General features: G+C 44.9%; 1 protein-coding gene across 2 annotated transcripts in view; it reads right to left on the reverse strand.

Moving 5' to 3' along the window:
- LOC111150885 (AKT serine/threonine kinase 3) overlaps positions 1 to 15,208 on the reverse strand; it is a 314,865-nt gene that overhangs the window by 4,462 nt on the left and 295,195 nt on the right. For both annotated transcript variants that reach the window (XM_022508564.1, XM_022508565.1), the window contains one exon: positions 5,284 to 5,386. In XM_022508564.1, the coding sequence (XP_022364272.1) occupies positions 5,284 to 5,386 (103 nt within the window). The remainder of the gene's footprint in view (positions 1 to 5,283; positions 5,387 to 15,208) is intronic.

Consider the following 15,208-nt stretch of genomic DNA (forward strand, 5'->3'; position numbering starts at 1 on the left):
GTCCGGTCTATTCAGGAGGTGCCCACAAAGCCTCTCCTGCTCTCCCCAAGTGTGAGGGGTCAGATGCTGTCCCACAGGGGAAGAGCCAGAGAAGGATTTCAAACACCCAACCTTCTTTTTCTTCAAGCAAAATAATTCCACTTCCTCCAATACCAGTAAGGGACACAGTGCCAATTCTTTAAATTTTCCAGCCTCTCCAGGAGCATGGAGGTCATGTAACAACAGAAAGCACACAGGCCTCTGTATAGCGGGCCCTCACCCTGTCACACAACAAGGACAACACTCTGTGCCCCTCAATGACACACAACCCTCTGGAGAGCAAACATTTCTTTTCTCACGATGCTTCTATTGGGTATACTATTCTAAATACAGAAGACTGTAGAAATGGGAGCAAGTTGCTAACCAAAATTTGTGAACTTGAATGTACCAGAAAAAAAAAAAAATCACTGATTAGATGGCAATCAATCCATGAAGAGGATGTGGGGCTCCCTGTTCCGTGTAGACCACAGAACTCCAAGGGTTTCTGTCCTTCTGCAGACAAGCCTAACTATATAAGCTTTTCAAGAGAGGACTGTGACTTAGGGAAAGCTCTGTCTCCTTCTTATCAAATGCTGGTTAGGCACCCAGCAAACCACACACATCGTTCAGATGAAGTACCTTTCACAGTATTTCTGGCTGCAGGAAAGGTGCTGGAGATGGCCTATCCGTTGTGGAGTCACAAAGTATAAAAACTAGGAAAAAGGCAGCTGCAAGCTTAGCACTCAGATTCAGACACGTGCCACTCACATTTCAAGGAAACAGTGTCCCCCACTAGCAGCTTTGCCTGGCTGCGTGTTTCCGCATAGTGAATGTGCAGAGAGCCCCGGACTGCCTGTGTGGGAGGCTGGGGCCCGACCGCAAGGCGGCAGTAGCCTGCTCCAGCCAGAGCCCATCACACCAACTAACGTCTGGAAATGTATTCCTGCTCTGAACGGAGGATCAGAGGGACAGTTGCTGACAACACCCAAGAACCATGCTGCGAACACAAGACTCATCTGGAACAAGCAAACAGGGATCAACTCCCCACCCTACATCAGAATCTGTGACCCAAGGAGGCTCATTTCCTTATAGCATTCAATAAATATAATTACATGGCGTTAAAAGCTACTCGATCTCCAAGAAATCCTCTTTTCCTGTAAGAGGAAAGCAGAGGACCATTAACGGATAGAATGCAAGACGACACATTCCAAAATCTGTTCAATTAATTAACACCAGTGAGAACAATCTGGCATGTGACCGCAGCTGTTTGTCGGCAAGGAACACTCTGCCTGTCGAACTGCTGATTTGTTCTAAAAAGTAACTCCATTCTGTGTCCTAAAAGCCAGGTGGCGAGTGGGAAGGAGGCCGTCACTAACTGAGGGTACTGTGGAGGGCTTCCGTGAACAAAACCATGCTTTCGCGGCTGCAGGGCTGCTCACCAGCAACACCCCTCGAAGCTGCAGGATTACGTTACATGTAATCATAGTCAGAGGTTTCACTGAATCTCCCTTGATCCGTCTCTTAAGGGGATCTAAGATGCTTCCAGGGACCATCCCTTTAAAGACCTGGCCCCATGCTCCCCAGCCCTCCCTCCAGCAGGGAGGGGCCACTGGCCTCAGCCCAGCCTACTGAGTGCTGTCATCTGCTCCCTCTGCAGGGGCCGACTTGGGAAGTCAGACAGAGCCCCGACAGACACAGGCTGCTGCTGCTGGACTCAGGTTTCCGGGTTCAGATATCTGCACAGCCACATGTTCCTAGGCCTCCGTGGTAGGTGGATTCTGGGACCCACCTTGGAAGGGACTATAGTGTGTGAGCCTCCTGCTCGAAACAGACTCCTTATCCCTTCAGGACCCAGGGTCAGTGGGCGTGGACAGCATTCCCCACATCTAAAATGACATATTCTTTCAAGAACGGGATTGCTTTGAGTGATCAAACATTTTACATTACTGATCGAAAAGCTGGGACACCAGGTTCACATGATATTCTAGAAACCATGCTGAGTGACCTAAAACATCTTTTAACATTTCCATGTCATTTTATAAAGTTCTAGAAATGAAGCCACAGCGTGCCTGTTAATGACATATTCTCAGCATGATAAGTGCCTAGTGAGTGTGAAGTTAGTGGTAAGGCAGGCAAGGTGAGTCTTGAAGAGATTTGGACCTCATCAGCCAGGGCTTTGTTTTTGTTTTAAAAGAGAGCACAAGCAGAGGGAGTGGCAGGCAGAGGGAGAAGCAGGCTCCCAGCTGAGCAGGGAACCTGATACTGGGCTCTAACCCAGGACCCAGGGATCATGACGTGAGCCAAAGGCAGATGCTTAACCTACTGAGCCACCCAGGTACCCTTGGGCTTTGAAATCAAGCCTGTGGTGAAGAAGGACCTACAGCTAGGGCAATACCTACCGCAGAACTTTAGATTTCACAGATTCAAGGTCATGGTTGTGGGAGCTGCTCTGCTGTGTCCTTTCAGGTTCCTGCTCCCTGGCAGCCACTTTAGGTTGCCCCCCACCCCAGATTCGCACCCACTCTCCTCTGCGGGGTGTCCGTTGTACTGGGCCCAGCCTCAAGCTCGGGCAGTGTGTCACAGGACAAAGAACACTACAGACTCAAACAGAAGCAAAACTAGGGCTCTTCAAAGCTATCCAACTCCACGTGCCTTTCCCACCTGGACAGCTTCTCAGGCACTACGGGGGAAAGCCGAGGCTTGGGGACACCATCTGGCCCTTGTGTCCCCTTTCCTAGAGGGCAAAGTGACCTGCCCCTTCCTTGGGAAAGAGTGGCAAAGCCGGGATGACAGAGTCACCCCCCCCCAGGCTCTCCTCATCCTCCTCAGCCCCCTTTTCCTGAGACTCAGCCTCACAGGTCTCTCCCACGTGAGGACCGGACTCTGACCTGTCTGAAGCAAACTGTGCTCATGGCTTTGCATCTGCAGAGGCTATTTCTGTGATGTCCACGACCACGTACTGAGCGATCTTAAAAGAGTCCACAAATGCCAAAGCTCTATTTACCAAAGAAAACAGTCTTGAAGAGGCTGAGGCCGACACAGAGACACATTGGGACCTCGCCCTCTTAGTGCTTGCTGTGGACGCCACGTGGGGAGGGAGGCCAAAGCACAAAGTCCTGGGTATGGATGGCCAACAGCACCATCTGTAAAGAGCTGGGCCTCCTTCTGGCCAGGAAACTACCAGGCCCTCACCATAACGTGTTTATTCCTTCACAGCGTACATATTTACTGAATACCAATGCCGGGCCAGATACCCAGCCAGGAGCTGGGGCTAGCTGTGAATAGGAAACCAAGCCTTTTTTCTCAGGGTTACTGCATTCTTGTTGGACAAATAGTAAACAGAGAAACGAACAAATTAACCAGAAGAGTATCAACAAGTTGTCAATGTACAGAATCAAGGAGTGGGGGAGGCGGTGCCCAATGGGCTGCACTGCTCTTTGGATTGGGAGGTGAAAGCAAGCTCTCTGCGGAAGCGACATCTAAGCTGAGATCGGAGGGAGTTAAGAGCTGTTGATGCAAATGTCGGAAGAAAGAGCATGGCAGGCAGAGACAGCTGTTAACACCCAAATCCCAAGGCACGGTGAGGCGTGGCATGTTCAAGGTGAGGCCGAATCCAGGCACGGTGGGGCAAGATGGAGCAGGAGCAGGGACTGGACAGACAGGGCTGTGGAAGTCAGCATGAGCCATTCTGGCTTTAAGCGCAGAGTTCGGGAGCCAAGAGAGGGCTGTGGGAAATGATGTGGTCTGACTACAGTAAAGGTTATTACAATGACGAGGTCTGGCAAATGCTCTGGAGTGGAAAGGGCTCCTGGGCCCTTCCAACACCTCACTGGTGCTGCCTGCCTTTCAGACATGTGGGTCACCACTATCCACTCTGGGGCTAGTGGACACAGGGGCAAGGCCCTAGCCCATTGTTTTGCTCACAAAAGTCCTAAGCTACTTGCCCAAGAATCTGTGGCATTTCCAACAGTCTTCTCCTCTTACAGATTTTAAGACGTTAGCATGACACACGAGAGAGAATGGAAGCCCACTGTCCCACTGGGGATAGCAGTCCCACATATGCCCAGCTCACAGCTTGGCCAAGCTATGGCGTCCTGCTCCTGGCTATTGCTGACACTAATTGCGGGACCTGGGAAGCTCATGTCTCCCTGGGTTTCAATCTCTTCCCTTAGATGATGAAAGTTAAGAGGTTCTTAACTTCTGGCCAGTCTAAAGAAAGCCAAGTGCACATATGAATACATGATCATATTTTTCATTTCAGGGTGTGTTCATGGTCCCTTGTTGTCAGACTATGGGTTGAAAACTCTAGACCGGGATGGCTCCTAGTTTGCCTTTCAGCGGACGATCAGGTGACCGACCGCATCCGTGATTGGAGCCTTCCCTCTTGTGGATACTGGTTTTGTAACAGCACCTCCAGCTACTCTGCCTTTCACAAACAAGAGAGGGGAGAAGTAGGAAGGGATCTAAAGGAAAGAAAAGGAGAAAAAAAAAAGAACACAACAGGATCATGAGCCAAAAGATGTGTGACCTGAAGAAATCTTTGGCTTTCCATGTCCCTGAAACTCAATTCTATCCTCATCGCTAAGCTCATAATGACAGGTACAGAGCCCTCTGTTGGCACAAGAGTGTTTATAAGTTACATCTGATACTTTTTCCTTCCTTTAAAGCCCAGTTATTTAGGATATTTATTGAACTGTGCACACATACTAGCATACGTGGAACAATATTAAGTGGTACTTGAATGTACTGTGTTAATAGACATGTAATTTAATTTTATATCAAAAAATTATTAGCACACTAAATTATGTCTTCACAAATACTATTAAGACAAAGCTAAATTACAAAAAAAAGGTGATTCAATTTAAAGTGAATTAAAAACTATTAAGTCTGAAGGAGACCAGAACGAGCATGATTCTGCAGGGGGCATGTGAGTCAGCGGTCAGGCAAACAGGGAAGGGTCACTTTCAGAGTCCTTCCAGCCGATGGCGAAAGAAAGTATTAGAATAGTAAGGAAAGGCGAGGTTGTCTACAGGTTAGTCTATAATTCTCAGGCTACAATTTTCCTTTATAAAATTTTTCCAACTCCCTAAAACTTTTCTCTCAGCTACCTGTCTTTGATACTTCCACGTGGAACTTCATATTCTTAAGTGGGATGAAATGAAATAAGTCACTGTGGAATTCGATCTTGAAAACATGCAATCAACAGAGTGGCTGCTGTTTTCCATTATATTACAATGTCATCACGTGCGCGTCAGACGTACTTACATTTTTCAGGTGGTGTTATTGTAATAGTCTGAGCTGTAAATTCTTCATCAAAATATCTGGTATCTGTCTCAGATGTTACTTGAGGCTTAAAAGGAGGTACAAGCTACAAGAAGAAAGAAAAAGCATACTGTTAACAGATTCCAGTTTAGGAAAATTCGTTTCTAGGATAAAATTAAAGAGCAAATAATTAACGAAACAGTGCCAAAAACCGAGACCACTGAGTCACTGCATATGGGAGATGTGGCGTTTGGCTTCCCAGTCAACAGTCTGAGCGCAGAACAGGAGGTACTTGGTTGTTCTGTGTAAAATTTAACGATTATGTGAAACAGAACAAACGAGAACCAGACAGTAGGGTGCAAAGAGGATACTGAAAAGTCCTAATTTCCCCACCAATCACAAACATATACACAAACCATATGGATGCAAACCCTGGTGACAAAATGCAGGCCCTCCCCGGAGCCATGAAAACACGACTTGTGTCCTGGTCCTTGCACCTGGTCCAACAGCTTATTAGTAAGAACACAACTTAATGATACCGTTACTCCCCAGGTCACAGAGTGCTGCCCCTGTCCTTGGCAAAGAAATACATCCGGTTACTTGAGATGGGCATGAACGCCTGCCCCTGCTCTGGGTCAGGGGTCTAGGGAGCACCTGAAGTTAAATGCGAATGTTTCGCCCCTTGGTTGCTTCCCATCCCGAGAGGGGACCGGGACCCAAAAGAGAGAGGGACTGCTCTAGGACGGACGGGGCTTAACGCCTCAGAGATGCAGCAGGCACAGTGCGGCGTAAGTCTGGGGCTGCTGAAGGTCCCAGAAGCGCAAGCCTCTGGGACCTCTGCTGGCAAGGATGAGCAGGAGCCGGGGTGGGACTCCTGCTCCTCATGGCTCCAGCCTCACAGGAGAACATGACAAGCAGTCCCAGGGCCTGGAGTCTCAGTACCCACTCTCATGGGTACCCTGCACAACAGGAGATGCTGCTTTTAGGAGAAAATTCCCAAGTGGACAGAAATACAGAGAGACAAGTGACAGAAATCAAGTATGTTTTATAAAAATTTCACAGAAACAAACAGAAACATACAACTGGCTTTAACTCAATGCGTTTTTCCACTCTTGTCACCAAATTCATGTTAAATCATAAGGCAAAAATCTTTACATTGCTCTCTAGGCAAAGTTTTCAAAAACCAGGGGGTGAGCAAAACGCAAAGCATGTTTTTGGAATAAAGAACCCCACACTTCTGTTTATGCCACATGTAACAGCATTTTAAAAAATTTTATTGGACAGCGGCTGAGCGTGCGGGCATGCGCACAGGCAGGCGGAGGGAGAGCGAGCAGCAGACTCGCCGCTGAGCAGGAAGACCCAGGCGGGTCTCGATCCCACGATCCCGAGATCATGACCGGAGCCGAAGGCAGCCGCTTAACCGCCTGAGCCACCCAGGTGCCCCATAACACAGCATTTTTAATCCCTTTGCTTCCTACCATTCTTTCTTCTGTCCCAGGACGCAGCGAGTCTAAAGTCTCCGTTACGAGCGGGCACTTTTTTGGGGAGGACCCTGGTTCAGGCGCCCCTGTGGACGGGGCGGCGGGTGGCTCTCCTCCCACACCCCCAACCTCCGCGGGGCCGAGCTCCTCGGTCGGGGGGGCCCTGCTGACACGCGCTCCGCGGCCGCAGAGCTCCCCTCCTCCACGCAGACACGAGGGCCGGCCTTTCCGGGGCACCGCACACACCGGGACCAGACAACCGGCCCTTTCCAAACTCTTTGGAAACCGAGGGGTGACGGCCTCTGCCTGCAGGAGACTGGAGGCTGTGACTCGGGTTGGGGGTCACCAGTCTACAAATGCCCCCCAGAACGGCTTTTTGCAGAAGTGGGCTTCGGGGCGCGCTCACTTCTGCCCACCCTTCCCAGCTGCTGCCTCCTGAGGCAAGGACGGCCACCTGCCTGCGCGGTCCGGGAAAGCTGCTCTCCTCTCAGGTGAGCGCCAGCGCGGCCCCTTGAAACTCCACCGAAAAGGACAGATCTTAAAAGAGCCTCCAAAGGTGCCTGAGCCAGCCTCCGCTCACAAGGCTTCTGGCCGCGCTCCTGGCCGCCTCCTCTCGTCACGCGGCTTTCTCGTGCTTCACACGCCTCTCAACAGCGGACGCTACGCAGCTACGCATGCGCGCGCACGTGCGCAAAATAGACGCGCGTCCGTCTCCGGCCGCCGCCATGACACCTTCTCCTAACGACATGTCAGCTCCGTGACGGCGAGGGAGTTTAAGAACAATTTTACTGAGGTACGGCTGACAGGCAATAAGCCGTCCGTGTTACAGTTTGACGGGCTTTGACTTACATACAGGACCATGAAACCGCCAACCAAATCAAGATGGTGAAGGGTCTGTTTCCTCGTGAACCTGTTGGGAGCTGTGCTCCCTCCTCAGCCCTGGCAGGCAACCACCGGCGTGCTTTCTGCCACGATGCCTTTGTATTTTCCGGGCTTTTATGTAAACAGAGCCCTATAGCATGTATCCTTTGTCTGACATTTTGGCATTTAGCATGATTATTTTGACGACCATCCCTGTCACTTCCCGTGTCACCAGCCCTCCCCCCGCCATGCTGCTGGGTAACACTCCACACAGGTGTGCCCGCACCCATCTGTCCGTGACCTGTCCTCGGACACCGGGGTTGCTTCTGGTTTGCGGCTATTGCAAATCTGCTCGGACTCCTGGGGGTCCGAGTCTTGTAGAGAGAGGAGATTTTGTTTATTTTGGACAAATACCGAAGACCTGAATGGCTGGGTCGTACGCTAGACGTACACTTAACTGTTCAAGAACCTGCCAGACTGTCCCAAAGCAGTCGCTTCATTTTACATGACTACCCTCCAGGTATGGCAGTTCCAGTCGCTCCCGGTTCTCGCCCGCACGGGTTTGGTGGGTCTTTTCAACAGCAGACATTCCAGTGTGTGGTGGTGTTTCGCTGTGGGTTTAATTTGTATTTCTGGTGAGTTTACGTGCTCTTTGGGGAAGGGTCTGTTCAAATATTTGCTCCGCCCCTTTCTGGTCCCCGAGTTTTGAGAGTTCTTTCCATAATCTGCGTGCAGGTCTTTAATCTGATCTGTGATTTGTAACTGTTCTTCCCATTCGTGACTTTTCCTTTCATTTCTTAACAGGGCCTTCTAAAGAACACACATACCTAATTACGCTATCATCTAATTTATCCATTTTTCTTTATGGGTCATGCACTGCCCTCATCTATGGAATCTGCATAACCTAACACCGCAAAGATTTTCTCCTGTGTCCTTTTCTAGAAAGCTCTACACTTAGGACTATGTTTTGAGTTAATTTTGTATGTGCTGCAAATTAAAAAAAAATACGGGTGTCCAATTGTTTCATGAGAATTTGAACTGAACTATCTTTGCACGTCTATTTTAAGTCACCTAACCATATACATGTGGGTCTAGATTTCTAGGTTCTCTACGGGCAAATAAAAAATGTTACTTGTGCAGGGGCACCTGGGAGACTGACTTAGTCTGCTAAGTGTCCAGTTCTTGATTTTGGCTCAGTTCATGATCTCAGGGTCCTGGAATTGAGCCCTACATACAGCTGCACTCAGCAGGGAGTCTGCTTGAGATTCTCATTCTGCCTTTGCCCTCCCCCACTGACACATACTCTCTAAATTAACTAAATCTTAAAAAAAAAAAATGTTATCTGTCTATAACAAACTGTCCTGATTACTGTAACTTACTAAGTCTTGAAGTTGTAGGTAATGTAGGCTCTCCAACTTGTTTTCTGCCAAAGGTGTTTTGGCTACCCTAAGTCCTTAGCATTCCATATGGATTCTAGAATCAACCTAACAATTTCTACAAAATAGCCAGCTAGGCTAATCTTGATAGGATTGTGTTGAATTTATGTATCCATTTTGAGAGAAATATCATCCTAAAAATATTGAGTCTTCTAAACCATGAACATATTAGACCTCTCCACTGCTTGAGGTTGTCTTTAATTTCTCTACAGTATTTTTTAGTTTACAGCATGAAGGGCTTTCACATCTTTTGTCAAAAGATGCGCCTGGGTGTTTAGTGGGTTAAAGCCTCTGCCTTCAGCTCAGGTCATGATCCCAGGATCCTAGGATCAAGCCCCGAGTCGGGGCTTGGGAGCCTACTTCCTCCTCTTTCTCTGCCTGCTTCTCTGCCTACTTGTGATCTCCATCTGTCAAGTAAATAAATAAAAAATCTTAAAAAAAAAAAAGTATCCCTAAGTACTTCATACTTCTGTTGCTATGATAAGTAATATTCTTATTAGTCTCCATTTATTTTTATATCATGCAATCTTTTGTATATTTACTTTGTATTGAATAAATAATGGGTTAAATATTTATAGTTTTTTTTTTTGTAGATTCCAGCTGATTTTCTATATAGGTAATCATATTGTCCACGAATAAGACAGATTTACTTCTTTCTTTACAATCTGAATGCATTTAATTTCTTTTTCTTGCCTTACTGCACTGGCCAGAACCTCCAGTACAATGTTGAACAGAGTGAACATCTTCACCTTGTAAAATCACTCAGACTGTGTCCAGTAGGATATTAGCGGTAGTTTCCCCTAGATGTCCCTAGATGAGAAGTTTCTCATTCATAGATTACTGGGAGTATTTTAGTCTGCTCTTTATTTAAATCAGATGGATGTTGGATTTTCCTGAATGCTTTTTTTTCTGCATCCAATGAAATAACCATGTGTATTTCTTTCTTAGTTATTATCAATATGCTAAATTATAATGATTGATTTTAAATATTAAACCAACTTTGTATTTCCAGAATAAACCCCACTTGGTAATGATGTGCTACTCTCGTATTTATTGTTAGATTTGATTTGATAAAATTATGTGAAGGATTTTTACACATATATTAATTAACAAAATTGGTCTATAGTTTTCTTTTCTTGTATTATCTTTGCCTGCTTTTGGTATCAGGTTAAGCTAGCCTCATAGAATGAACTGGGAAGTACTGCCTTTTTCTTCGGTTCTCTGGAGGAATCTGTGTAGAACTGGTACTACTCCTCACTTAAATATCTGGGAATTTATTGGTGAAGGCATATGGGTTGGAAGTGTTCTTTGTGAGAAGTATTTTTTTAATTACAAACATAATTTCTTTAACACATACCAGGCTATCCATGATATCTATTTCTTCATGGTAATTTGCATCTTTCAAGGGATTTGTCCATTTCAGTAAAATTGTTGATTTTATGGACATGAAGATTATCATGCTATTTCCTATTATCCATTTAATACCCATAAAATCTGTAGCAAAGTCACCCCTCTCATTCGTGGTATTAATAACTTATCTTCTTTTCTCTTCACTTTGATTAGAAATTTATCAATTTGTTAATCTTCTCAAAGAACCACCTTTCCTTTCATCAATTTTCTCTATTTTTTTTTGTTTATTTCACCGACTGCTGCCCCCATCTTTATTAATTCCTTTCTTCTGCTTATATTGAGTTTAATTCATTCTTCTTTTTCTAGTTTCTCAAAATGGAACATAAGGTCATTGATCTCAGACCTTTCTTCTTTCTGAATATCGTCCTTTAGTACTACTCCTTGAGGTATTAGCTGTAGCCAACAGCAAAACATGTTTTGTTTTCATTTTTAGTCAGTTCAAAATACTACTTTCCTTTTTTTGACCCATTGATTATTTAAAATTGCACTTAGTTTCCAAATACTTGAGGATTTTCCATATATCTTTATGTTGATTTCCAATTTTATTCCCGTTTCATTCAAAGAGACCATGCCTCAAATTATTTGAATCCTTTAAAATCTATAGAGTTGTTTTGCTCAAAATATGGTATATTGGGGCAAATGTTCTGTGTGATCTTGAGAAGAAGAAATGTTCTTCTGTTGTCGGGTGATGTTCTATAAATGTCAATTAGATTAAACTGGTTGATGGTATTGCTAGTGTCTTCTATAAACTTACTGACTTTCTCTCTGGTTCTTCTTCAATTATTTAGAGACAGGTATTGCTATGTCAAACTATAATGTGTATTTGTCTTTTTTCTTGCGGTCCTATTAGTTTTGGTTTTATGTACTTTAAGATTTGTTATTAGATGCAAAAATAACTAAGATTTTTACATCCTCTTGATGAATTGATCCCTTTACTATTATGAAATGATCTGCCTTACTAACCCTGGTCCTATTACTTGCTTTGAAATCTTCATATGATAATAATACAGCCAGCCACTCTAGTGTTCTTTTGAGATAGCGTGAGCATGGTATGTCATTTTTCCATCCTTTTACTTTTATCTACTTATAATTTGCATTTAAAGTGGGTTTCTTATAGGCAGCATATAGGTGATTCTTGCTTTTTTTCAATCTGACAATCTTTTATTTTTTTAAGATTTTATTTATTTATTGAGAAAGTGATAGTGTGAGCAAGGAGAAGGGCAGAAAGAGAGAATCTCAAGCAAGCATGGAGCTTAATGCAGGGCTTGATCCCGTGACCCAGGGATTATGACCCAAGATGAAATCAAGAGTCAGAGGCCCAACCAACTGAGCCACCCAGGCACCTCTGATGTGACAATCTCTTTTAAGGGCGGTATTTAGATCATTTGCTCTCAATGTGATTACTGATATGGTTGAGATGAAACAAGCTTCACACTTGTCTCAGCTGGGACTTTATTTTGCATCAACACTATGTTGGATTGATTTACCACTATCAATTTAGCATATTGATAATAACTAAGAAAGAAATACACATGGTTATTTCATTGGATGCAGAAAAAAAAAGCATTCAAGACTTACCACAGATGATGATCTAATGCTGATTCCTAAAACAGTGCCTGCCACTTAGTGGCATGAATAAATGAATCATTATTCAATCTTGGTGCTCAAGTGAGATGTCAGCGAGCATGTAGTCTACCCTTTTAGAAATGAGAAGACTGAAGCTAAAGTTGGTAAAATGACTTGCTGAAGATGATACAAGTAGCAATGGAAGCAGCAAACCCTCTGTCTCCGGATCCCAAGCTCTCCCTACTGTGGTGTCTGCAAAGACTGCATGAAAATGCTTTTTGCTTTTGACTGCTTCTCCAGATATTAGTCATAGTCAAGCCATGCACGCTGGGGGCATATTTCCTCCCTTCAATTCACACACGGAAGCAGAACACGACACAGTCAAGTATGAACATCCACACAGGGAAGCAAGAAACCAATTTCTGTACATGGGGAAAGGTGTGAGAGAGAATGTGCAAAGAACGGCCACAGACCCCAACAGAGGTGCTACCACACACATCCTAGGTATGCCCAGCTGCGGGTTTCCTCTGACTCCCAGAATATATATTCACTTTAAACAACTGGTCACATTTCAAATATTTCATTCTTATGGGCTGCATTGTGCCCCCTCCTCCCCATCCATATGTTGGGAGTCCTAACCCCCAGGGACTGTGCTGGGAGACAGGGTCTTCAAAGAGGTGATTACATTAGAATGAAGTGTTAGTGTGGGCCTTAGTCCAACCTAACAGATGTCCTTGTAAGAAGAGGAAATGTGGACACAGAGGGACTCCAGACGCACACACATGGAGGAAAAATCGTGTGAGGAGGAACAGATAAGACAGCTATCTACAAGCCAAGGAAAGAGGCTTCAGAAAAAACCAACCCTGCCAGTATCTTGATCTTGAACATCCAGCTCCCAGAACCATGGGAAAACAAATTTCTGTTAAGTCACCCAGGCTGTGGTACTCAGTTATGGCAGCTCTAGCAGACTAACACATTAATTTTCTATTTTGCCTTTAAACCAGTATCATCATCTCAATTTTCCCTCCCCTGCTCTGGACACATATCTCAAAACACTCCTGTATCAACTGACACACTGCAGACTCTTGTTGAGGAATGCGGACATATTGGCTGAGGCAGAAGCACCAAGGTATAAATCTCAGCTACTTTTAGATGTTAACTCAAAGAACGTCATTAACTGCAAATCTGAAATATTTTCCCAACAGATGCTTTAAACCTCCAGAGTATCTGTCTCTGAAAGCTCACTGGTTTTCAGGAAATGGCGTTCCGGATGATGTAAACAGGAAGATCACGGTGCTGGCTTGAGGGCCGTGCTTCTGGTTTACCGACAAGGCATTATCAGAGCTGTGTTTCCTTGTGAAGCCTCAAGACCACAGGGTGGTGGCAAGACGGCAGCCCCCGAAATCCTCCACACTGACCCTCTCCCAGATTTTACATGGTACCAAGTCACTCTATCATTTGCTATCTTTCTAAAGCACTATGTTTCTTTCCTGTAAGTGAAAGATCCGAAAACATGCCCCTGAACTTGTTAGAGTAAGTTGCAGTCCCTACTCCTGGTATGTGGCTGGAGGGACAGCAGGGGAGTATGGACACCAAGGCTGCTGAGGGTCAGTCTCCCCGACCTTCCTCAGCAACAAATCAATTGCTACCTCCCGGTCTCTATGTTCTTTCTTCTGTTTTCAGTGTTGGCGCTCTAGAAATAGACAGCAGGGCTTGAAAACTGCAGGGAAAGCTCATACAGACAGTGACTATAGAACCTCAACCGTTACCCTATTTGAATACTATGTCCACCACTCTGATAGGGATCAAAAAGCCTGGGAACACAGACACTGGCAATAAAAACTGCCACCACTAATCAAGGCTTAGATTTACCACAGATGATGATCTAATGCTGTAATTCTATGTCTTTAAAACCATTCAAGAGAGTAACTAAGCTTAGGTAGGAATTCTAGTTTATTTAATCTCTGTTCTCCTGAAAAACTGTTTTTGTTTTTTTGTGGTTTTTGAGAGAGAGAGAGAGAGAGAGAGACCACACAAGTGGGAGGTGGGGTTATAGCAGAAGAGGGAGAGAGAACCTCAAGCAGGTTCCATGCCCAGCACAGAGCCTGGCAAGTGGGACTCCATCTCATGATCCCAAAACCATGACCTGGGCTGAAATCAAGAGTGAGATGCTTAACTGACTAAGCCACCAGGTGCCCCTCCTGAAAAACTGGTTTTATGCTTTGTGTGTATATATATTATACACACACACACACACACACACAAACACACACATGAAAAGTGGGAATATGGAAAGAAGATTATTTCTAGCAAAACTAATAAACCTATAGCAAACACTGCTTACTTATATTATCTGTTAAGATTTATAATACCAATTAAGATTTCTTGACAGGTGACCAGAAACTCAAATACTTATCCTTCATTTTCACAAAACCACACAATAGTAATTCATGTCCATAATGTTGAACTTGATCCTATTAAAAAAAATGCACCAAGGTTCCCAAGGTATATATCACACTAATATACAAATATTGTATCATAACTTGAGTGCAGCAAAGTGAATATTTCAGCTATAACAAACATTAAATGTTTAATTAATACATCTGTTTTCCCTGCTGGAACTTAGAAGGGCTTTTTAACATACAGTATGCATGGTCTGCACTTTCAGAAAGTGATCCCCAGAAATGTGAACTCATATTTTCTTTTCCTTGATCAATTTCCTCACTTAAAAAAAGAGCTTCACAAACATTCCACTGGCTGTGGGTCTGTGGACAGGCGATGCTCACAAATGTTCACAGGCACGTTACATCACTGGAGGACTCAGTTATACTTGGAGAACAGTTGCTTATGGAGGTAAAACAACACTCGTTAGTGAAACAGAGCCCTCTCTGAAAGGCAGGAGATGGTAGTAAAAAGACTTTGCCGCTATGGAAGTGAGGATGGGCAAGCTGCATCCATTATAGACCCCAGGATTTCACCAAGAACTTTCCGGAACAGTCCACTCTTCATCCCCCTCCAGCTGACCACACTGGCCCAGCCCCCCATCAGCAACGTGGCAGCCACTAATCACTATCTCTGTTTACGAATGTTCATGAACATGGGCAAAAGTTAAAGGAATATTGTAAATCGGGGAGAAATGGTATAAGATGAAGAAAACTTAGGACCTATTTCAAC

Source organism: Enhydra lutris, unplaced genomic scaffold (assembly GCF_002288905.1).
Source record: "Enhydra lutris kenyoni isolate GAN:26980312 unplaced genomic scaffold, ASM228890v2 scaffoldscaffold24, whole genome shotgun sequence".
Lineage (NCBI taxonomy): Eukaryota > Metazoa > Chordata > Mammalia > Carnivora > Mustelidae > Enhydra > Enhydra lutris.